This window comes from Ambystoma mexicanum, chromosome 1p (assembly GCF_040938575.1).
Source record: "Ambystoma mexicanum isolate Mex_15411 chromosome 1p, UKY_AmexF1_1, whole genome shotgun sequence".
NCBI classification, from domain to species: domain Eukaryota; kingdom Metazoa; phylum Chordata; class Amphibia; order Caudata; family Ambystomatidae; genus Ambystoma; species Ambystoma mexicanum.
This window is the reverse complement of record NC_090921.1, coordinates 243,352,633-243,377,118: the sequence shown is the minus strand read 5'-3', so window position 1 is coordinate 243,377,118 and position 24,486 is coordinate 243,352,633. Positions and strand designations below refer to the sequence as shown.

The following is a 24,486-nucleotide window of genomic DNA, read 5'->3' as shown; positions in this document are numbered from 1 at the left end:
GGTGTCTGTACACTTCCTGGCCACAGGCACCTACCAGCACACAGTCGGACAGTTGCATGGCATTTCTCAGCCACTGTTCTCACGGACACTATAGCAAGTGCTCGATGCCCTCCTGCAGCACGCAGACGACTACATCTCCCTACCACGCTCGGAGCAGGAAATTACCAACACAAAAGTGGGATTCCATGCACTTGCCGGCATACCGGGTTGCATTGGTGCCATCGACTGCACCCATGTGGAATTGGTCGTCCCACATGCCATGGAGGCCCAGTACCGCAACAGAAAACAATTTCATTCTCTGAATGTACAAATGGTGTGTGACTCCAACAGGATCATTACACATTGTTGTGCCAGATTCCCTGGATCAACCCATGATTCTATGGTCTTGAGGAACTCTACAATACCACGCTACATGGAGCGACACGCAGGGAACAGATCCTGGCTACTCGGTGAGTCACATTACATGCATGATAATGTGGGGTATGTGATTCGGCAATGACCTGGCAGGAAGGGGGGGGGGGGTGTGCGTACGTAGCAATGGCATTCCACATCATACGTTTATCGTCCACATACAGGTGATGCTGGATATCCACTGAAGAGATGGCTCCTCACACCAGTCCGGAACCCACGGGACCAGCATGAGGAGGACTACAACCATGCCCACTCACGTACCCGTGTAGTCATCGAACAGGCATTCGGCCTACTGAAGGGTCGTTTCCGCTGCCTCAGCAGGTCTGGCGGGGCACTCCTGTACCGCCATGAGAAGGTTGCAAAGATGGTGATGGCATGTGTCATGCTCCACAACATGTGCGTACGTAGAAATGTGCCCATGCCCCCTGACGCAGAACTGCAAGCACCTGATGATGGTCATGATGAGGGTGGGGATGTGGCAGCACCTCAAGGAGTCTGCGAGGCACCGGAGGGCCGTGACATTCGTCAGCATCTCATTGATGTATGCTTCTAGCACTCACGCCTGGTGGCTGATACATGGACACGGGACTCGTGGCACTGTGTGTGTCTGGGACATGCACAATATGGACTGTACGCCTATGATGGCCTAGTACACAAAGATCAATGTACACACATCTCATTGGTTGATCGTGCACTGTTTATGGCATATGTGATATCATATTGTACACCCTATCGACCCCCACCCAAGTGAGCCCAACACACCCCCTCCACCCTCCTACCTCCCCCCCGAACACCAGTGTCCAAAGATGCTCATTGTCAGTGGCCAGTCGCTATTGCAAGCCCCCTCTGCGGGTATCAGGGGCACCCCTGCCTGTGGAGCGCAGGTTCCTCCCAGATCTACGTTGGGGGCTGCCCTGGACGGAACTTGCAACGGATGATGTCTCTGCCTGCTCACGTCCATGCATGTCCCTAAGGGTTTGCGAGAGCTCAGTGAGCACACGGCGCACTGCGGCAAGTTCGGCACATACGTCTTTGGACGTCGCATGCAGTTCCCCCCTCAGGCTCTCGGTGCTTCTCTCCATTTGTACTCTCAGGCTCTCGGTGCTACTCTCCATTTGTGCCCTTAGTGTCTCTGTACTTCTCTCCATTTCTGCCCTAAGTGTCTCAGTTGATGTTTCTATGTCTGCCTTAGTGCCCCCACATTCATCAGCATGGTCCTTGAGGAGCGTGGCCAGTTGCTGCTGTTGCACGATTAACTGGTCGAGGGACTGTTGCCTCTGCTGGGCCATGGCCATTTGCGGGGGTGTCACAGAGGGGCTGTTGTCCTCATGTTGCCTTGCCACAGGGCTTGTGGGGGATGGCCAGTCGTCGTCTTGTGGGTGCCCCTGCGTGGTATCCTCATGTTGTACGGGATGGGACAGACAGGGGGATTGGGACAGGTCATGGATGGATCTGACTTCGACATCCCCGTCTTCTGTGTCGGAGCATGCTGCCATCAATGGGGTGTCACCTATGGTGCTGCTGCCACCAGAGGCAGTGCCTTCTGTGGCATCCGTTGGGGGACCTGTGGTGGTGGTGTTGTGGGCATGCTGGCTGCTGGGGTGCCTGTTGATGTTCCCTCCTCTGTGCTGCCACCTGATTTGTGCTGCTGCCGTGTCTTGATGCGTGCAGCTGAGGTGGAGGGTCTTTGGCCGTTGGTCTTGGCCCTCTTTGCAGGTGTGCTGGTAGGGGTGTCCTGATGCTCGTCGTTTGGATCGGACCCTGTGGTGGAGTAAAGGAGGGCGAGGGTTATTAATGGGTCTGTGGGTATTGGAATGGCATTGTATCACATGCATTGGGGTGGTACCTGAGGGTGATTTGGGTCGGGGCCTTGGAGGTGCTTTCATTTGTGTGTGGAGTGAGGGTGCAGTTGTTTGGCAGCCTGCAGTTAGGGTGTGCCTGCTGCACGTGTAGTGCGTTTTTTAGGGGTTTTTAATTATTTATGTATTTATTGTGGGTTTTAACGTGCGCTATCAGGCCGATGTGTGTGGCCGTTCTCCTGGACATGTGTTTCTGTTGCACTATGTGGACACATGGTACCTCACATGATTGGACATTGTGGATTTGGCATTGTTTTATTTGGCCCACCTACCTGAATCTTCGGATGTCTGCACTCCTTTCTCCATCCCTCCGACTCCCTCTATGCTCTCCATTCCGATGGTGGAGGCACAGATTTCTTCCCAGGGAGTCAACTTGATGGGTGATTCAGGACCTCCCCCGGTGGCTGTGGCAATGTTGCGGTTGGCAGAGAGTATGCTGCGGACGCGTATCCGCAGGTCGTCCCATCGCTTTCGGCATTGCTGTGGGGTGCGGTCCCCACCGCACTTACCCGCTGTGCCACCAGAGCCCATATGGCCTTCTTGTTTGCAAGTGCCGTCCTGGTCATTTGCGTGGAGAAGACGACGGCAGCATTCTCCTGGAGGGTCTCTGTTAGCACGGTGAGTTCCTCACGGGAGAAGTGGACCTGCCGCTTGCGGTCGCACGCTTTCTTCGCTACTTTTCCCATTTTTATTGGTTTCGCTAGGGTGGATGACGGGTTGGGGTGTGTCTCTGGGTAGTGTTTTTAGTGGTTGTGTGGTTTTAGTGGTTTTATAGGTGTACGGCGGGATGTTTCCCGTTCCGGGCCCATGTTTTAACTTCCGTTTCCGTATATTTCCGGTCACCGTACTTTCCGGTAGGCGCACACTGCGGTGTCCGCTGTGATGGGTGGCGGTATTGCACCTAGGGCGCCGTACGGCGGCGGTGTGGGCCGTTTTGGGGTCATTTCCGCCATCACGGACTTTGCACTTCCGCCATGCCGTGGTGCTCGTGCCCGATGGGTCGGAATGGGCCGCACTTTGCTCCATCGTGCAATGGCGGAAACGCTATTTACGCTGTGGCGGTCCGGTCAGTCACTTTCCGCCAGGGTCGTAATGAGGGCCAATGTGTTTAATTATGCATTACCTCTTATGAATTTCTCTTAGTGTAGCATTCTTATGGGAGACCAACATACGAGCCCAAAGATTCTTTAGCACCTTCACTTTTAAAGGAGCCGCTAGACTTAGGCTTTACTTACCTTTCCACTCCCCATATACTTTTAAAGGGTCAGACACTGAACTGAAGGTTTGGACATTAATGCGGCCCTCTCCTCCATATCCCAGAATTCATTCAGCCCGCCCCTCCGTATCCCAGAATTCATTCAGCCCGCCCCTCCATATCCCAGAATTCATTCAGCCCGCCCCTCCATATCCCAGAATTCATTCAGCCCGCCCCTCCATATCCCAGAATTCATTCAGCCCGCCCCTCCGTATCCCAGAATTCATTCAGCCCTCCCCTCCGTATCCCAGAATTCATTCAGCCCTCCCCCTCCATATCCCCGAATTCATTCAGCCCTCCCCCCCATATCCCCGAATGAATTCAGCCCTCACCTCCATATCCCAGAAAGAATTCAGCCCTCACCTCCATATCCCAGAATTAATTCAGCCTTCTCCATGTCCCAGAATTGGGTCGATTGGTCAGATCATGCTTGGATCACCTTCACCACTCCTCACCGAGTAAGAAAGTGGTATCTTGGGACTCGAGGACTGACAAGTCTAGATGGAAAGTGACAGAACAGCCAAATCCAATTCCTATCAACGTGGAGGCCTCCTCTTTTGACCAGATGTCAACTACTGCCTTGGTGTAGACCCCATATAAACAATGTATTAAATTGAAATGGTAATGCATCATTTTATCAGGAGTTGGAGTTTAGAACACGAGACGCAATCCTGGTCATGAGAAAAATGAGCAATCTAAATATGAGTGAGCACTGTCGGATACTAAACAGAAATGTGTGGCCTCATGTCCCTGCTGCCTATTCTTCTAAGGCTACCTTTAGGATCTTAGAATATCAAAACATCAAGCAAAACCAACTGCATTTATTACTCAAGGATGAATATGAAAGCAGAGCGAGGCAGTCCTGCAGTTGCTGTTTGCTGGTGTTTTATCAAAGGCGGAGTTAGTCTTCAAGAAGGCTCGAGGTGAGTGGATGGAGGCCGAGTGAGGCAGTCCGAGCAGGCAACAGTAACATGGCTTGGCAGCAAACCTCACCGATTGTGCTTCCTCAGCACCTAGGGAACGTGGCAAAATGCTGAGTTTAACATTGCTGCAACCGGATGTTCACTACTCCTCGTGCGAGATTGTGTCAAGCAATAAGACTCCCAACAATGGGCAAAAGCTAGTAAAACTGATACAGGGGCGAGCATTTACATTAACGGGCAAATCCAGCACATCAAGCGCCTAAGGAAACTGGGGCTGGACCCTGATCCTCGGTGAACTAAAGCTCAGAAAGATTGGGTTTAAATACATTCAAAAGAAATAAACTGGTCCATCAAACGCACAAGCAGACTGTGGTCAGATCTTATGATCCTTGGCGCAACGGATTAAACACCTGTGGGGTGGACCCTTTGATCCTCAGTGTAATGGAACAAATGTCCTATATTGGCACTGCCCAAGTGGTGAAATGAAAGAACAAGGGGACTGTGGGGCAATTTTTTGGAGTATTCTCTTCATGGTTCAAGCAGCTGAATGAGGCAAAGCAAAGTGATACATGTGGAGTGGCAGTGCAGTCTCGCTGCATAAGCCACCTATACATTTGGACGAGAGTCACCTAGCCTCCCAGGAATTGATGAAACAAGTGGAAATTCCGAGCCATCCTGCCATCCCTTGAATCCCTCCCACCCACGCAACCGCCCAACTAAACTTTTCAGCGAAGTAACAAAGGAAGGTGTCCGATATCTGACCACACTGCAATAAATGAGGAAATATCGGGACAAGTCATAACACCAGTGGAACATCAAGCATATACTATTTGATGCCTGTGTAAATGCATGCTTTTGAAATTCTTCAAGATTGACTAAGTGTCTGCGGGCCCATTTAGAACCCATAACAAACTCAGTAATGAAATGCCAGACACTAGATTCAGAAGGGGGTAAAATGGCCGATTGTCCTGCAACACAAGATCATACCTCTTCCCCCACCCCTTCATGGAAATGAAAAACTAATGAATCAATGGCGGGAGCCTCAACATCCATAGCAGCTTTAAATCTGGTCTTGCAATCATTCATACGTCTATATGACACCGTTGCCCATGAAGAATTACCACTTTGAATGAGATAAAGTTGTTGACGAAGGAGCCATCACTTAGTAGGAATAATGAGTACCGAGATTTTGGTTCTGGCAGTTGTAACCCTCTAACCGACGGAATTAAAACTGCTTTGGTTGAAGTAACGTCAACTCAAACACCAGACAAGACAGCAATCAAAAGGTAGAAAAAAAAGGAACCTTGTATTAAGGAAAACCAAAAACATGAATGGTCTATCAAAAATCTCAAATGAAGGCTCTCGCAAGTCTGTAATATTGCCGCCACTGGGGAAAGGAAAAATAAAATCAAATGAAATTGTTATATGCATTGATGCAAGACAGAAGACAGCAGCAGAAATGGAGGACAGAATAAGCAGTAAGGAAGTCCTTAAAATTTTAACAGTCTCAGGAAAAGTGATCCTTCCCTGATGGAAGGACAAAGTGAAAAAACTCTTGAGCCAAATACAACAGTCCTGGAACACTGATCGACCTATCACAGAATGCAAGTAGAAGGAAAAATGAGCACAAAACTATTAAGAACAGAGTATGAACATCAGAAGCTTGACACTATCCCAAATCAGAGAACATTTTCCCAAGGGAGAGACTGTTTGAAGCATAATCGGAGCGATCAGGAGAACAAAGCCATCAAGGAGGATGCTAAACGTCATAAAAGTGGGCCTCGAGAGAAACAATAAGCAAGAGTATTTTCTCATTTTTTAAACTATTCGTGAAGGAGACCATAATGTCTCTGAACGGAAGCAGACTCCAAGTCTCGATGTCCATAGATTATATCAGCAGACATCAAGTATGTTCACCTATCTATAACAATTTGGGGAAATGTGCTGTCCACTTCCATTCAGAAATGGTGGAAAAATAATAGAACAGGAAGAAATGCTTCTACAAGGTTATGAATGGTACTACACTCGGCAACCCGAAAAGACGGTGAACGATCAGAGAAAACCTATGATCAAAGTAACCTGCCATTACCACAACGTGCTGTCCGGTCATTTGGTCGATAGAAAATTGGTCGACAGACAAATGGTCGATTTATTTTTATATATATTTTTCAGGTTTTCGTTTAGGAAAAAAAAGGGTTTTTAAGCAAAAAAGGGGGTTGGAGGGACCCCCCCCCAAAAAAAAAAAGTGAAAATACAAAAAAATAAAATTCGACCATTTGTCTTTCGACCAAATTGCGTCGACCATTTGTCCTAGCGACCTTTTTTTGCGATCAAATGACCGGTAACCCCACAACGTCTACCCAAGAGAAAAACAAAAACTCAGGAATGGTTTAGCTGGGGTTGGCTTGCCTCTGCCCTGCCGCCCCCAACTAGAGTCAGACCAGGCTTTGTTTGAGACTTAGCATTCTAGAGGGAACAATTCTTTCCTAGATAATAGAAATGAGAAGTGGTAAAAGCTTAATATTCTTTTACAGAAAACATGCCCGAGGACGATGCCTGTGTTGGATGGGTTTTCGATTATTAAAACCTGGAAAAGAAAGGATCAAGAGGGAGACCAATCGGAGGGCTCTTAACAGTGTTAAGAGAAACTAAAGCCTCATCGGTAAGTGAAATCTGATATTGGTCACAAGGGAAACCCCATGTGTTATCAATCCATTGAATATCACCCACGAAGTGGCCATCAACGAAGTAAAAAACAGTTTGCCTGGTTATCTGAACATCCCCAAGGCTGGGTTATTATGGCAGGTGACTTCAATTGTCATGTGTAGTTGAGGATTGGGACGATTTAGATGTGGATAAGAGAATTTTACACACAACTTATATTCGTATTGTTTAGTTGTAAAGCGCCTGTACACACGGCAAGCGCTCAAGGAGGGTGGGAACATGCGGGACAAACAGTCATTCGGAGCCCTTGAAATTCTGAAACTACTAGTCTGCACAGGCAGAGTAAGTGCATATAATACAACAGTTGAGACAAACCTTAGATAGAAAAACTACAGAATCGTCATTGGACCCAAGTGAAGTTAAGTAGTGAAGACAGGGAGGGGAACAGAAACAATCTTCAAGAAAGGTGCATTTGGATCGTGCAAGTTCATAGACTGTTGCAGGGGAGGTGGAGGGGAGTGGGACAAGTCTTGGGGTGGAGGGGGTCCAAGTGATCCCAGTCTCCACTGACTGGGTTAAGTGCAGAGAGCCTCTCTCATGGGTCATTTCTCAAGTGCAGTGATGGTGAGGCGAGTGCAGGGCCTGGAGTAGTGTGAGAGGACTGGTAGGGGTGCCAGTGACCTGTGAGACTAGGAGGTGCACTAGGCAGCCAGTCAGCAAAGTTGAAGGTAAAAAGAAGGGTGAGGGGGAATAGGAGGGATAGGTTAGCAGGGTAGAGGGAGAGAGAAGGTAGAGAAGAGGAATGTCTTGGAGTTTCCAGAATTTAAGGTGATCAGGCTCTAGACAGAGGGTTGCAGGGAGGCTTTTCCAGAGGGAGGCCCTTGCCGAGGATAAAAATCACCCTGAAAATATCTGCTTGGAGAACCAGCTCACTCGCAGAAGGTTGGATATAGAGGAGCGGAGGGTTCGGGAAGGACAATATTTAGGTCTGCGTTGTTTTAGATGAGTAGGTAACAGGTCCCAGAAAGCCTTGTGGACAATGCAGTCTTGAACTTGATCCTTGCAGCCATGGGAGCCAGTGCTGGAGATATGCTGTCCCTGGGCTTGAGGCCAAGGATAAGCCTTGTGGTTCTGTTCTGGATGAGTTGCAGAGAGCAGAAGCAGGGAGGAAGAGGCTGTTGCAATAGTCCAGCCTAGAGAGGACCAGGGCTCTGGATACAGTGAGCCGCTGTGGAAAGGGAGACAAGGTAGAGTACCTATGAGGAGATGTAGCTGAAAGTTAGACTTTAGAGATGTCTGAGAGAAGGAGGAGAGAGTGGAGTTGAAGATGACCAAGGTTTTTAACCTCGCAGATGTACGTAGGGCCAAGGGAGGCCGGCCAGAGTGACGTTGGAAGTGGGAGCAGCGGTCCCAACGCAAACGATTTGTCTTACTGGTGTTGAGGCATAGTTTGTAGTACACCAGGACTATGGCAGGGAAGGCCAAGTTAGGAGATGGTCATTTCTGTCAAAGTGGGCCTTCATACATACAAACCTGTTAAACGGAGTCTCCTTAAAGACACCACCGTGGTCTAATTTCTTGGCAGCCTCTGTGATTGATTATATTTGTTAAAAACGTTGACCTAGAGTAAATCAGTGTATTGGACATCATCAAAACCAAGACGAGTGATCATGAAAGGTTGCAAATATCTTTGGATATAGAGGTGCTCCAGGTAGTTAGTGGTGACTCACTAACACTTAGTGGTGACTAAGTATTTAGTCAAGGAAACATGGTGGTCCAATATGGTCAAAATCTTAGAAGCTAGCTCGGAATTATTAAAATGGTGGTCTACATAGAGTAGGAGATATGTGAGCCATCTCTCCCAGTCCTAAATTAGACAGATTGAAGAAACAGAGCAAATAAACCACCTATAATATTCCCTCGCATTCTAACAGAATATGATGGGGAGATTCAGAAATAAATGCTTAAAGCATAAGAAAATTAAGACTCTGCTCAAACGTAGAGATTTGACGTGGGCAGAGTAGCTATATAGGAAAAAAGTTCAAGACAAAAATACAGAAATTGGTGTAAATCATAACATACCAAAATGTATTGGTAACCAGGATATTTGAGATGAGATACTGCAAGCAATTTTAACAAAAATAATTCAAAAATATCTACACAGGCCGCAGGAGTGAGTGAAGGGGAGTGCTTAAGTTCTAACAAATACTATGTAAACATGGAAGTCGAGTGAAGATGCCGAACAGACATTGTAATTGGTAAATTAAAGCATTCAAGGGCGAGTGGTCCTGAATGGCATCTTAAAACAATCCAGTACTTTGGGCTTATATACTAGTGTATACACATGCATCCCAGAAGAATTTGTCGTCTTCATAGGCCGATTCAATTCTTACCAATTTTTAAAAAGTGGACCTGGCCCATCCAGTTGCAGGCCCATCTCATTACTAGATACATCAAAGGTGTTTGCAAACAGTGCTTACAAAATTAACGACATGTGGGATAAAATTCGATTCAGCCCATTTCAGACAGGCTATAGGAATGGTGTAGTGACAATAAAAAGCAGTCTTGCCTTGAAGGCTTGTCAGATGTTGGACCCCTGTCAGGTCGTAACCTATATGTTGCGGTTATTGATCCGTCATCCGCTTTTGACAACGTCGATACATCTAGGCTGTGGGAGAAGCTGTCTGGGTGGGGAATTGAGCCATCTCTTAATGTGGTGCAGCTGTTGTATTTGGAAAATACAAGAGTTAAGTGGTCGAGGAAGATAAAATTGAAAAAAAAGTCGACAGGCGCGTGTGCATGCTCCCACCCTATTTAACCTATACTTGGTGACTTGTGGCATTGTAGCGAAGAGTAGGGAGGCCTGGTACCAACATGGGCGGTGGTGGTGAAATTTAGGTGTCTCTTTTGCAGACATCCTGCAAATGGATTACACCCCAGAAGGCCGCCAAAGACAGCTTTTGGGCGTTGAATCGTATTTCAAAAGCAAATTCCTATGAAATTAACACAAATCGTGCGTTGTGGTCAGTATACGTAGAAGAACAAAGAGTACTCTTGGATGCTGAATAATGCTAGAATGCAGCAAGTTGACTCTATTTGCTACTAGGGTTTTGAGATGGTGTTAAAATAAGGTAACAAGTGGCTAGAATCCAGAACAAGAACACTGCTAAACTGTATTCCTTGTTCCTGGGATTGAGCTCTATAGACTTAAAGTGTCCCCTATTGTCCTGTATGGGTGTGAACTGAAATATCACAGACAGGAACATTTTGATGCACTCCAAGGGAAAAAATGGAAACGGATGTCTACCAAATTCTGACCCAATAAGCATCATTAGGTTGGAGACGAGTCTCATCCAGTGGTCCATCTATAGTGGATGGCCTAGATCGAGCAGGTGTGCAGTCAATTGGATTATACCTTAAAGCCCTAATAATAAAGACACAAATCCCTTCCTGAAAAAACTAAAGAAAAGATGCAAGAAATTTCGATTCATAAATGGAATAGAGTCTGAAATCACTTAAAAACAAAATGGGATTGACGTACTGCTAGGTCTGATCTTGCATGATTAAAACTACATGCAGCAAAGCAATCGTTATCTACCAGTTGTGATTGCATTTGGTGAAATTTCCATGTTGTAAACATCACAGCTGGTACCTAAAATGTAGGTTAAATTATCTCCCTACATTGGAAGTTGCAGGTCCTAAATTGGGAGTGCGGGAACTGCACACTTGCAGAGTGTGCGGATCAGATTCAATTGAGACACTCACCTGGAAATGCTATGCCCTGCCTTTCTTGATCATGGAAGAGCACATTCTTGGGAGATCTATTCACTCAACATTGAGGTCTAGCTCTCAACTATCACTATTGTTGGCACTGGTTAAATTGTTAATTGAAATGTTTTAGAAATAACCACAGCCAGGTATTTGTGATTTAATGAAAGTTTGTGAATTCTAACTCTTTTGGAAGTACAAAGTGGTGAAACCAGTGGTCCTGAATGTAAATAATCAGGTCCCATGTGTTTTGTCAATCTGGTTTGTTTCATGGATTTTATGTAGAAAATGTATCGTGATGTGTAAATGTACTTTTGTACAGAAAACAAAGTAAAAAAAACAGCTGGTTCCCTTCCCAATCTGAAGACTGGACATTTGACTTTGTTGAAGTATTAAGAACGGTCACCCAAACTAGAGTAGTTTTCTCTTAAGAGTCTTGTCTATGGAGAGAAGACTACATAAAAAGCTGCTCAAATGACTGTTGTAAATCATGAGTGGAGGAGAGAGTGTGGATTCCCTTTTGGCCTATTTTAACACCTGTTGAAGAATCTGTTCCAGATTGAGAGACATTTCCTTGGATTACAGTTATTCTAAAAGAAACCTTGCAGAATCCAAGTCTTTGCGAACGACAGTATGAACGCAAGTTTCCCCTTAGAAATTATAGCTATGGTAGCAAAGATTCAATTGCATGAAAATCTGGGATTGCTTAATCTTCTTGGAGACACTTGCATCTCCAATCAAGGTGACACCATGATCCTAATGTTGCTGCATCTCATCAGCATTTAATACCGTCGACCATTCTGTATTAATAGATTGGGAGATGCTGCTGCTGTATCGAATAAAGCTTGTACTTGGTTTGAAACCTTCCTCAGGGACTGAACTAGAGTGAAATGCAAGACTCACGCCCGTAAATTATGACCGGTGAAGTACCAGAGGGCTCTTATCCTTCACCACTTTAATGTACATGTTAAACCCCTGGACTGTGGTATCTATCGTGCTCCAAAACTAAGCAGATACTAAGGTTGATCCATTTGAGAAGATGCATACAAGATGAGTTGCATCTAAATTACCTTTCAGAAAATCTGTGATTGGGTGACAATTGGTTAGGTTTATATCACTCTAAATCTGAACTCGTGTTTCTTCCAGTTTCAATGCAAAGTTTAAATGGAAAGAAATGAGCTACCCTATACACATGGCTGCTCCAATCCATAGCTGTGCCCCCCTTTGCTGTTAGAAAGGGTCTGCTTGCCTGTAATTTGTGATGTGCCCAGTGGGTGCTTTGTTTTCATTCTGCTCTGCTAAAATTGACTGAGCTACCCTTTGTCTCCACCCCGGTCATCGCCCTTCATCCTATTGCCTCGACTGGTAGGAGTCCTCACCACCGCAGCTAGCTAGGTCTCCATCTCTCCCATCTTCTCTAACTGCTTCGCTATCTCCCATCCTTCTACCACTAAAACCGTCCAGAAGAAACTGAAGGACATACTGGGCTCCAACCCATGTCTTCCCATTGCAGACATGTCATGGCTTCTGCCAGAGAGAATTTCACCAACATCCTTTTCTTGGTCATCGCACCTGATCTAAGGCCCCACTTCATGGTCAGCTTTTTCTCTCCCATCACCTCTTCTCCCATTAATGGTGGTACTCGCTGGGAGGTTCTCCTGGACCTCTTTGCCATTTCCAGAGGCATCATAAATGTCTACTTCAACGGAACTATCAAGGTTCATGGTCCTCAACCCAACCTCCGACAGGCTCCTCACACGCCTCTAACCTTACAGCCCACTCCGGCCAGGCTCCCTTGCCCACTGTACCTTCCTCTGCACAGGTGCCTGTGATTTGCCCTACTTTCCCCTGCTCCCTTGTTGGCCTCAACTCCTCTGCTATCCTCTACCATCCCTCTTCCCACCATCAGGGTAGGGGTTTGGGGGGGGAACCACAGTCCCATGTGCCCCCCTGCGGAAGACCTTTAAGGTTGGCAAGCTGCTCCACATGTCACTCTGAACACTCGCTCCGCTGTAAAACACTTGTCTGAAATCTGCAACCTTCTCCAACTCATGGAGCATGATGTGCTCGCGATCACTGAGGCATGGTTCAAGGATAGCTGTCACAAGCCTGGACATGCCTCCCTGATGGCTACAAAATCCTTTCTGCTTCAAGGCCAAAGGCGGCAGCGGTGATCTAGAAGAGCAAGTTGGTTGCGAGGCGACGGATAAGTGAGATGTAGTGCTTTTGTCTTGAGATTGCAGATCATAAGTACCCCGAGTTCTGCATGCTTGCACGCTTCCTAAGTGTGAAATGTAGGAGGCATTGAACACTATCCACAGGGGATGAGTGGGGGCTCTTGTGCCTGTAGTGTGACCATGTGCTGGTCATGGGATGAGTAAGACAGTTCAAGATAGAGGTGTATGTTTGCGATATTTGAAGGATGGCTGCAAAGTTTTAGTTTGGGCTATTAGGTGGCAGAAGCCAACTATTTGATTAGAGTGCTTATAGGGAGAAATGGCACATGAGGCATACACAGCATGGAGAGGTTTCCTAAGAGCAGAGCGGGCTGAGTAACCAGGCGGGGAGCCCATTTAAGGCAAGTTAGATGGGGCAGGGAAGGATGGAAGGGAGGCAGGGAAGGATGGAACACAGTGCCGGTGGAGGTCAGGTGCACAGAACTCTTTGCTCCGAACCCGGGCTTGCATCACTAGATTCAGCCTAGGATTGGAGCCAGGTGCCAAATATGCAGCATGACATGAGTTAAATACCCCAGTCGTGTCTTCTCACCCCTTCATCGTTCCTAAATTGTCGCATATGAGTTTTTGTTGCATTTACTAGTTGACAAGCACAGCTGTAAAAGCATACTTAAGGCAGAGGAAGAGTTTTTGGCAGTAAGAAGAGCACCCATTTTCTTAGAGTTTAACAGAGTGCAAAGCCATCCAATAATTAATGAAGACAGTTGAAAATGTTGAGAGAGAGAGATCAGAGACGAGTTCATGAAACGAGATTTTATCATCCATGAAGAGTTGGTACGAGAACCCAAAGGAGGAGATTAGTGCCCCAAGAGCAGAGGTGAAGAGTGTAAAGAGGGACCAGAGACAGACCCTTATGGAACACCAACAGCTAGAGGAGTGAGTTGGGAGGTGTTGCTCCAGGAGACAATTAGTGCGGTGCAAGCTAGGATTCAATCCAGACAAGGGATCAGCTGAAAACCAAGGAGTATTAAGAAGGAAGATCAACGTGATCAACTGTGTCAAAGGCAGCAGGCAGGTCAAGGAAAATTAGACTATAGGACAGTGGAGTTTTGCAGAGGTGATGACACATTCATGAAAGCATTTTCTTTGGATTGACAGGAGTGGAAACCAGCTTTTAGGGTGTCTCAAAAGCTGTGGATGCCCATGGTAAGATGGCTGAACACAACCCTTTTGAGACTCGGGGCAAGTTAACTGGTTGGGTCAGGTTAGTACCTTACTTTTTTTAAAGAGGGATGACTGATTGTTCTGAAAACAGAGTAAAAGCAATTGGACTCAAGGACAGTTTGAAGAGTTTAGCAAGGTAAAGGTCACTAAAGGGGCAATAGGCTTGACTAGCTGATGAGCAAGAGGGTCTGATGGGGCACAAGAGGTGTTAGCCTTCATCAGTATTAGTGTTACTATAGTGGGAGATGGAGGCAGAGGATGAGTAGGCGGAGTGTTAAATGTAGGAGAAGGGAGTGAGGAAGGTTAGGAAATCTCTAGTTTTGGACATTGTTTCACCGAAGTATTCAGCTATGAGCTGGACTGGAGTGAGGTAGGCAGTGCCAAGAGCAGTGTTGCACCTGAAAAATGTGGTTTTAAATGCAGCTAAATGTGCCATAGCTTTTTTCACCTGGAATCTAAAAACCATGAAGCCACCATCACCAACAGGTTGGCAGCCCATTAGTGAAGATTGCCCGAATGGCTGGGGTCAGACGCGGGACTATCTGTGCAGCTCATACCCAGTGCTGTAGCACAGGAAGGCTATGGGGACTAGGTCTTGCTGGTTGGGAATGGTTAAGAGCAGTCTGCAGTACAGCATGAACGCAAATCAGAGTTTGTTTTTCTTTGCACATCCAGTGAGCCACTGGGCATGTGAAGAGAAGTTTCTACCCCCGTGGCTTCTGCTACCAATCCTGCTTGCATCACAAGCACACTTTAGATAGACGCAAGGTGAGAAAGGAGGAGGGTAACTTCATGTACATTAAGTGAACTATCTGTTGCTTACTCAAGCAAACATATTTGGAAGGATAGCACTTGCTTTGGGAATAAGGAAATGCAGTGCAACATGGGTTCAGTTCCTGTTCCAGTGCTTAGAAGCTGGCATTAAGCAAGACATAAGGGACCAAAGAAAACAATAGAAATGGGCTTTTTCCAAGGGCGATGTCAAGGAGCTGTTGCTGCCGTACATTTTTTAAAACTGAATGTGACCTGCAAAACATCCTTCCCTCCATCTCCGATCTAACAAAATTAAACCAGTGGTACCAAATAAGCAAAACAAAGGTGATGGCTGGAAGGTTTCAAATCATTCATAACGACTGGTACAGCTCTGGGCAACCCTCCTGACCATCCTTTTTCAGCCTGCCAAGCCACTACAGAAGGGGAAAGACCGTATGCGAATCATGCTTGGTCCAGCCTGAACTGCTAGGTCACATTTGTCAAGCACGAGACCACCAGCATCTCCAGACATGCTCCAGCCTCATTGGGCATCATGAGTGAGGCATAGCTACGGTCTCTAGGCCCAGCAGGCTTTTCTAGGGGTGATCATGGAGCTGCTGCTTGCATTTTAAAATACAAATCCCACAATTACTGTGACCGGAAACAATTCTCCTCTGTCTCCCATCCAACATGGCACCTAAGTCTCCTACAGGGTCCTCACAGCTGGCCTTTTAGGCACAGAGACGCCACTCAAAGCCTGCACCAAAACCGAACCATTTTTAAAATGACGGAGCTGAAAGTGCATGCATTTTAGAGGGCTTAAGCCACAACTCTAAAGAGCAGAGGAGGCAGTGCCCAGAGGACTCAACAGCTTTGCGCTAGGCAGTTAAAGATTTCGTGAGAGGGTACTAGGCACTTGGGAAGTTGGGTGGGTGCGCTTGATTTATGACATGGCCGAGAACTGGCACTGGTCTGGAAAGTTAAAGATGTTGGTGGGTGGTACTAAGGAACAATAGAAGCGTGCAGGGGGCCTTTGGACATTTAAGGAGTGTGCCTGAGATTTAAGGATCACTGGGATGTGAGATGTTGGAGACTAAGACGTTGGAGATTGTACTGGATACAAAAAGTGTTGATGCTGGAGTTATGTTTGATGGATGTGATTGAGGCTCAAGTTAATGGAGGGTAGTTGAGAGAGATATTGGGGAAGAGCCATTAAGACTCGACGTGCTGTGGAACAGTGCTGGAGACTTCAGATGCTTGAGGCTCTAGATGTTGGAGTGTAAAATAGCAGCGGGTAAGACTCAGTGTTGGGGTGTTGAAGGGTACTGGAGAGCAAGTTGCTAGTTTCCTTGAGGTTGGTGTTGGAGAAGGGCACTGTAAACATGAAGGTGTTGGAGTAAGGCATTGGCAGAGTAAATTGAGGGCGGGATTGGGTGCCAGACATTTAGAGCCGTTGACGGAGGGCCCTTAGCAGTGGATGGTGGAGTGCCCGTGGTGAAAATGGTTGCGGGATATTCATGGGTGACTGGCGGGAGTGGGTTGCTGTGCAATGGTTTAAAGAGCACCATTGACAAGAAAATTCCTATGCGTATTGTCCAAGTGTAAAAGCATGAAGTGGTGCAGCCTCTTATTGGACTTGTGTTGGTCAGTTGCTGTTTCCAGCATGCGACCAGACCTTTGTGGATAGGACTCTTCAAGATGCTCCGTTTACAGTAGTCTAGGTTGTGAACATCTGCTTACATTCACAGTAATTTGTTAATATGAATCTACACTGATATTAACACTACATATTGGGATCCATTTTGTATGAAATGCACATCTCATTACAGTGAGATCAGAACCATATTTTCTCAGTGGACTGAGGAACAATGCTATGTGATGCCACTTCCATTTTGTCAAAGGTTGTGTGCCACCACTTCCTATGATGTCACTTGTGGGCGAGGTCAGATTACATCACTTCCTGTGATGTCAGAAATTCAAGCGTTGTGTAATGTCACTTCACCTATCCCAAGCATTTTGGTGAAAAGTTAGACTTGGAGTGCCTTGTAGCTAATTAGGATGGTTGGAATGAGAGTTAGACATTTATTTATAGAGTGCCAAAACCCTTTCGGTATTGGGGCGCTACATATGCAGAAAAGGAGACAGGACTAAGTATTTTTTGTTTCAAGGGGCGCCGACTTGTCTGGTCAGTGAAGCGCTTGGTGTGGTCATCAGTAAAAAAGATGGGCTTTGAGGCGTTTCCCATAAACCTGTTGTCTGATTTCCTGTCAGTTTCGTCGCTTGGGCTGGTGTATAAAAGGCTCGACCCAAGCCTCTACCTTTTTTATCCTTGGCACCTGCAGCCTGTTACCTGGTTTGATCAAAGTTGGTTGGAGGGAACATAGGGTTGCATTTTGCCGTTCAGGAATACCAGTGCCTCCTGTATGCATCTATGGGTCAGACATTGCTAGTGTTTTTTTCTTGCCCCCGTAATGTGTTCCCTTCTTGGAATGTCATGACTCGCATCTATGGTTTGTAATTTTCTGATGTCCAATATTCGCCCCGAGCAGGAGGACGTTACAGTAACCTAGGTATTGTGCACTTATTTGTGCCGCAAAGCAGTCCTACTTCATATCTAAAGTGGAATCTGCACTTAATTTCCAAAGATCTTTTCTCGGTGGTTAAGTCCCTTTTCCTCCATTAGGTTTATTCCTACCGCAGCACCCCCGCCAGTCTGAATCTCACTGAGTTTTGTCACTCAGATTACGGATGCAGATGTCTTTAGTTTTATTGGGTCTTCTGCCCCAATTCTAGCCAAGATTACTGCAGTGGATGGCTCCACTCACTCTTCAGCATGGTATGGTCTCATTTTCTTGAGTTTGCTATGGAAGACGTTTACAGGGCCGCTAGCCTACTGAAGTTACCAGCCCCCTCCGACCTGGTGCCTTTGAAGGTAAAGATATGCCCTCTATCATTCCCTGGGTTACCACAGCAGTTCATCTTTCTTGCCAATCAGGCATCATTTTTAACAATCTTACGCAGGCAATGGTTATCCCCCTGCTCAAAAGACCATCACTGTATGCTTCTTTTCTTGCCAACTATAGTCCCATTTCACTCCGCTCATTTCTTATGAAACGTTTGTAATCTACTCTCTCCACTTGTCTCGACTCCTCCGACTCCTTTCAATCAGGCTTTCGTCCAAGACGTGGAAAAGAGTGTCCTGGTGTCAGTTGATGATCTTACCATGCAGCTTGACCAGGGTGGAGTGGGTGGCCTGATGTTGCTTGACTGGTCAGCGGCCTGCAACACTGTTGACCACTCCCATCCTTGTGTCCTGCATGGCAGTAGTCCTCTGTGGCCCAGTCCTGGCGTGGTTCTCATCCTTGATCGGGGCCAATTACATTCTTGCACCATTCCACTGTTCTTCCTCTTTCTTGTGGAGTCCCTCAGGGCTCTGCCTTGTCCCCTATACTATTCGACATCTATGTTCAGCAATTGATACGTCTCATCTGCTCACGGCTTTTGGTGCTACGCGTATGCCAAGAAAGAAATGCATTTATAAATACACGTTTTCTGTCCTGGAAGGACATAAAGTAAAAGCCTTAGTGAGGGTATGTGGGTTGTGCTATGTTATACATTATTTTGTATTTGGCTTTCAATAAAAACCCTTTGGAAAAAACTTGGATCCTAAAGGGCTAGAATTCTTCAAAATATGAACCCTTAGTGTTCTCTGAATTCCCCTTCAGTCAGTGAGCACAGGTGCCTCATTAAAAGCCAACACACTTGCATACATGGTTGCCTTTAGACATTGAGTGGAATACAGGTCTCATCCACTTTAGAATGGAACTGGAAGCCAAAAGGCATAAAATCCAAGGCATAAATTAGTCAAAAATTGATTAGCAAAGTTCGCCAATTAAACATTGTGATTAGTAATCCAATCCATTAGATTAGCAATCTTGTACTCTTTTAGGTCAGACGTTATTTGTACCCAAAACAAAAAATTAGCATCAATATAGTACTTTGGTACTGCTGAAGACATTAATGAGATGAGTCATGCCTGGAAAATTCTTTAAAAAAGAGAAATGCAACCCACCTGTGGCAAGGGATGACAAAATGTAAATCTATTGTCTGTAAAATGGTGTATGTCACCACAAACCAACTATGTTTGGCACTCTGCTCCCGCGCAGAGGCCCGCTATTCACAGTGAAACTTATTTGACATTTACAGAAAACAAATGAAATGTTAAATAAAAGTTTGAAACCTCACAAAGGGCACTCACCATTCCTTTCATAAAATCTACTAAGTGGGCAAGTAGACTTTGCAAGCCCTGGATGAGTGTCTAAAATGTAAAATGTTAGCTGCATGAATCGACACAGGTAAAGAGATGATACAAAGACTCTGAACACAGTTTGGCCTTCACTCGAACACAGTTCAGAATATATATTGCAATGATAATCGGAGCAAAGCGAACTCTGGAGGATACCTACAGTGTATGGTATTGCAGTGGATCTGTATATGTACAGACTGGATGGAACCATTGATCAGTACTTTGAGTAAACAGCCAGTTAGCTTTGTGTATTCATTATTTGAGAGGAAAGAAATGGACTAAGCAGAGTGGATGGTGTAGGCCGCAGAGAATTGGGAAAATTCAAAGGAATAGTGCATGTATCAGCCATCTCACTTTCAGGGTATCTGGTATAAAACAGCAGTGTGATAAGATAGGATGTCAGCGAGTATGGGACCAGCTCACGGGTTGAGCACCAGTTGCACTGACGCATGCATTGACCATCTCACAGACCTAGGCTTACCACCAAAGCATTTGGCTGGATCATCATGTATATTTTCAAAAGTGTCCACTCAATGTGATGCATCTTCCCCAATTAAATGAAATACAATTGCAACTATGAGATTCAGATGCACTAACCTAAATGTTACTGTAGAGCTTGGAGCCAAAACTGTTTTCCACTAGCAACACTAATAATGCCTTATGTAGCAACTTACATTTTTAGGAATTGTGAGAAACCGGAAGGTCTCACTAGTCCCCTGGGATCAGGCATCCAGGTGGCCAAGACATTGCCATTGCTATTGGATCCAGTTCCTGGGGTGAACCAGTGTGGGAGAATCACCTGGATGAGGGGTCCTCGGGGAGTTGAGGTAGGACACAGATGGGCGAGACGCGGTATACCCCTCTTAACACTTTTCCCCATCCTACTACGTTGGATACTGTACCCCACCCCCTTTTCCGAGAGCCATTTACCTGACAAGTCCCAACACAGTAGGGTTCGGCAATGGACCAGAACCACGCACACCCGACAGCCCTTTCCCTTCCCCACAAGGATAAAATGGAGCACGAGAGCACACTACGAGGAAGGCAAACCACATGTCTAAACAGCTGTCCCAGAGTGGAAATTAAAGAGTAGGAGAAAAGCAGCGAGAACTGAAGGGGTGACCTTACCCTTTTCGACCCAGAGCCACGAAGCTGCCGTGAAAGGAATCTTAAGACCAGGAACAATAACCAGTGTGTGTTGCAGCAGATGTAAACTGTACATGGAGCCCTCCTACAGTGATCAGGGCATGGAGAGATGCTCCCTACCATCCTTGACTCCAGAGAAGCCAAGCGGTTCATCACAGCCAATGAGTCGAAGGAATGACCGATAAGAAACCGAACTGTGTTGAACAAAAGTTGCAAATGGCAAATTAAGGGAAAACCAGCACGCAGACTGGTTGAAACTACTGATACCAGAAGGCCCTAGGAGAGCTGCAAGTGGTCATACAGAGGTTTATCAAAACCCCCTGTACAGTAGAAAGTATTTGACCAGCACATAACTGGGAACCTACGGGGAACGAATCTTGCATAGTGAGAAAGGAGAAGGAACTGTGGTTGGCAAGAGTGCACCCGACAGAGGGATGCAGATGTAAAGGGGCAAAGCATGATGCCCCAATGAACATTGTGTTGACAAAAGCGCACCCAACAGAGTGAGGTTCACAATGGATTGTTTGAAAGACATAAAAAGACATTAAGCCTTGTGAATGTGAAAGGAGAACATCTTGAGATGAAAGCCTTAGTAAACCCGACAGATGGAGACTAACATTCGAGAAGTGTCGAGAAGTGTCTGAGCTCAGAAGAGGGTGAACCCAAGGTAAAAAGCCATCACCCAATGATTACAGCAGGTGAAATCTAAGCCAGTGAACCCGACGAGGGAGGCTGACATTTGAGAGGGATCTGAGCCCAGAAGTGGGGGATCCAGGGAACCCATCACCAAACATACAGAAGGAAAGGAACTTTGTTGTATTATTTTGAACACATCAGGTCTTCGGAGGCAAGAGATTTTTGTAGAAAAGAGATTAACCTCCAAAGATCCCGATACCCGAGAACGGAATTGTAGTATTGTGCTGGGAAAGCTAGAGTGTGCTACGCTCAGGAGTCCCGGCTTGTCCAGTGCTCAAAACGTTGGAATAAAACCCCTGGCTAGAACATCTTTACTTATTTGTGAACACTTCATGTGAAAACTATCACTTTGTATTTAGTTATAAGGATTGGCAAGAGTCTTTTTACTATAGGCCTTTTTATTTTCCAAGACGCCACTAGGACTGCCTTATTTTTCATTTGATGGCCGTAGCTTGCTCCCATCTTAGATTTATTTAAAGGCATTTTTTATCATACCTCCTACCTGTATAGTTTAATAAACACCCAACTGTGATCACTTGTGTCTGTCTTTACTGGTGCCACCATGAGTACCTTACAGAATGGAATTACATGACTGCCTTTTAAAAAACAGATGAAGTTAACACACACTGGTCTTTGCCAGACAGGATATAGTTAGCTTAAAAGTATCATCCCAATTAAAAATAAAACCATGCTTAGCACCCCCACAGAGGTTTTTGGCACTAAGATTGGAGGAAAGGGATACTGCTGTACGCTCTCTCCATTATCCCCTTTGAACTTGCAGTGAACAGAGAAAAGAGGGCGGACCGATGCTGGAGCAAGAGAAATGCAGGGTGAGCGGTGCCTTCTTTTAAAAGGGTAACTTAAATGGCTAGCTTTACTACACAAGTGTCAATTTAATTACCAAACCTACATAATTGCATAGCAAACTGCTATGAGACACTGCTTATTTTATGCCTCGTAATCTCTGGAATTAAAAGCAGCCGACAGTGAGAGATTGCCCCCATGGTGTGCTATCCAGGAATCTGCAGTATTAGCAGGAGCACCGAATGCCCCTGCCTGGGAGAAAACCTGCCCTTGAGGGATCAAGAGTCAATACACTTCATAAGTAATCTGGGTGCAAAGTACTCCGATTTTTGCCACAAAAGTCAGGAGGGAAGTAGGTTAAAAATATATTTAGCATGCGCCAACAGATGGCTTTTGAGTAAGGGGGTCACCTTGGAGTGTGAAGGCCTCGCACCCCCACCCCAGCCACTGACTGGGAACCATCCTTCAGAACGGATGGACCCATGGTCTGTATTTCTCCCACTGCTGACCGTCAGCCAACATCTCTATTAACGCATGGAGAAGGGTCATGTGTGATCAGTGGGGTCAAATGGCCCGGGGGTGGGGGACTGCAAGTACACACCATTTTACTTCTAGGGATGTAGTAAAGAAACCAATTGCGCTATACAGATGGGTAGCACCAAGAACTGGACGGGTGCCCGATTGGCAGCAGAGATGTGGCTGACTGCACTCCATAGTCCAATGCCTGGTTGGAGACGGAGCAGAAACGATCATGGTTGGTGGGTGGGTTTTTAAAGTAAGGACATAACATTTGGAGTAGATGGTGAAGTGGGAACAGAACTAGAGGAAAGGAGGAAAGGGTTGAGAAAGAACAAGGGAGAGAACAGGAGGAAAGATACTAGGTAAAAAGACAGCGGGGTGGGGGGGGGGAAGCACGCAAGTGGTAGGCAGGGCTCAAGTTGATGGTACACGCAGGGGGGGGGAAGGAGTCCACCCACTTTTTTCAGTGGGTGGACTCCGTCCCCCCCCCCAGCTAAAAGAGAAACATTGGATATTCTCTTTGAATTTATGAATTAAAGCCGACCTCTGGGATCAAACAGCAGTCGTCAGGTTTGTAGGCTGGACACTTCACCACTGCACTTTATACCCTGATGAAAAATAAACAACTAAAGGTGAAATGTCCCATTTCGGTTCTGCAAACCTCAGGGAAAACATTTGTAGTGGTTCTTGGAGTTTAAAACATGCACACCTTTGAATGTTCTCCTTTCTTGGTTCTGTGCGTGTTGATTTTATGAAAGGCAAATGCCATTCGTCCAGTTTCATTTGGGTGGTTATGCAAAGCCAATTTGATGAAATGTGCATATTTCACCTTGATATGCTAATTTCTGGCAACGTCACATCCAATTGAGTTTGTTGAGGAGTGCCCCACTTACATTTTTTTGGACTTGACCCCTGGTGGTAGGGGACTACCAGAAACCCGGAACCGGAGTACCAGCAGGCGCAGGGGACTGCATTACTAGCAGGAGAGGGAGGTACCAGCAGGAGCAGCGCAGGAGACTGGAGTATCGGCAGAAGCAGGTGAAGGAGTACTAGCAGGAGTAGGTGAGCAGAGCACCACCAGGAGGAGGGAAGGAGGGAAGCAGAACAGCGAGGAGGGGAGCAGGTTGAGGCAGCGGGTCACAGTTTCCTGGCGGGACACGGGACTCCTCCACGTGCCCCTTTTGAACTTGAAAGCTGCCATCGGAGCGGTCTTCCTTTTAGGGGGGCTGCAAGCTTTACCCCGTATTCATGTACCTACAAAACACCGCGCCTTTGCCGTCCAACACTTAAATGCCGGACCCGAAACATTCCCATAACATGTTATTCCCACAGCCAACTTTAACATCCCATCTCTCTGTAGCCGTCCCCACACTCGCCCCCTCTCTGAACACACTACTCACCGCTCCCGGCAGGAAATCCATGCCGAAGTTGTCCAGCACCCTCTTCTGGCCCGACCCTAGGGCCCCCACCAGGGTGATGGAGATGTAGTCGCGTGTCCTGGCTTGCAGGAACTTGCCGGTGGCCACGGTCACTTTGTACAGAGCCATGTCCTCGAGTAGCGGAAACTGCGCCGTGGAGCGTCAGAGCAAGTTATCTCCGCCGAGCGGCGCTTTTAGAAACTGCGCTGTGGGTTCCCTCTCAGCTGATTGGCCCAAGTCCTGCTCACACCTGAGAGGCAGGTCAGGGGTCCACCCCCTCTAACTCTTTCTTCAAATCCTTATAAATAACCCCACCCCAAGACATACCAACATTTCAGATTACGCCGTTTCTTTCGCTTATTTACTTGCGTTAATCTTTTTTGGTACTTTCCAAAACATGTGTAAAAAGCAATTAAGGCAACTTGCCTATTACACAGCAGGTGTGCGGTGAAGTAAACGCCAGAGTCATGTTAATACCCTCGACTAATTCCCTTCATTAACGCAGGAGAAGGCACGCAGTCGCAGCACAGGAGTGGAATTATACATGTTAACTTGCGCTATTG

At 46.4% G+C, this 24,486-nt stretch overlaps 1 protein-coding gene across 1 annotated transcript in view; it reads right to left on the bottom strand.

Moving 5' to 3' along the window:
- LOC138568659 (polyunsaturated fatty acid lipoxygenase ALOX15B-like) overlaps positions 1 to 24,090 on the bottom strand; it is a 169,513-nt gene extending 145,423 nt beyond the window's left edge. Inside the window, exon 1 of the mRNA XM_069646449.1 lies at positions 23,906 to 24,090. Within this exon, the coding sequence (XP_069502550.1) occupies positions 23,906 to 24,052 (147 nt within the window). The 5' untranslated portion in view covers positions 24,053 to 24,090. The remainder of the gene's footprint in view (positions 1 to 23,905) is intronic.
- Between the last annotated feature and the right edge of the window lie 396 nt (positions 24,091 to 24,486).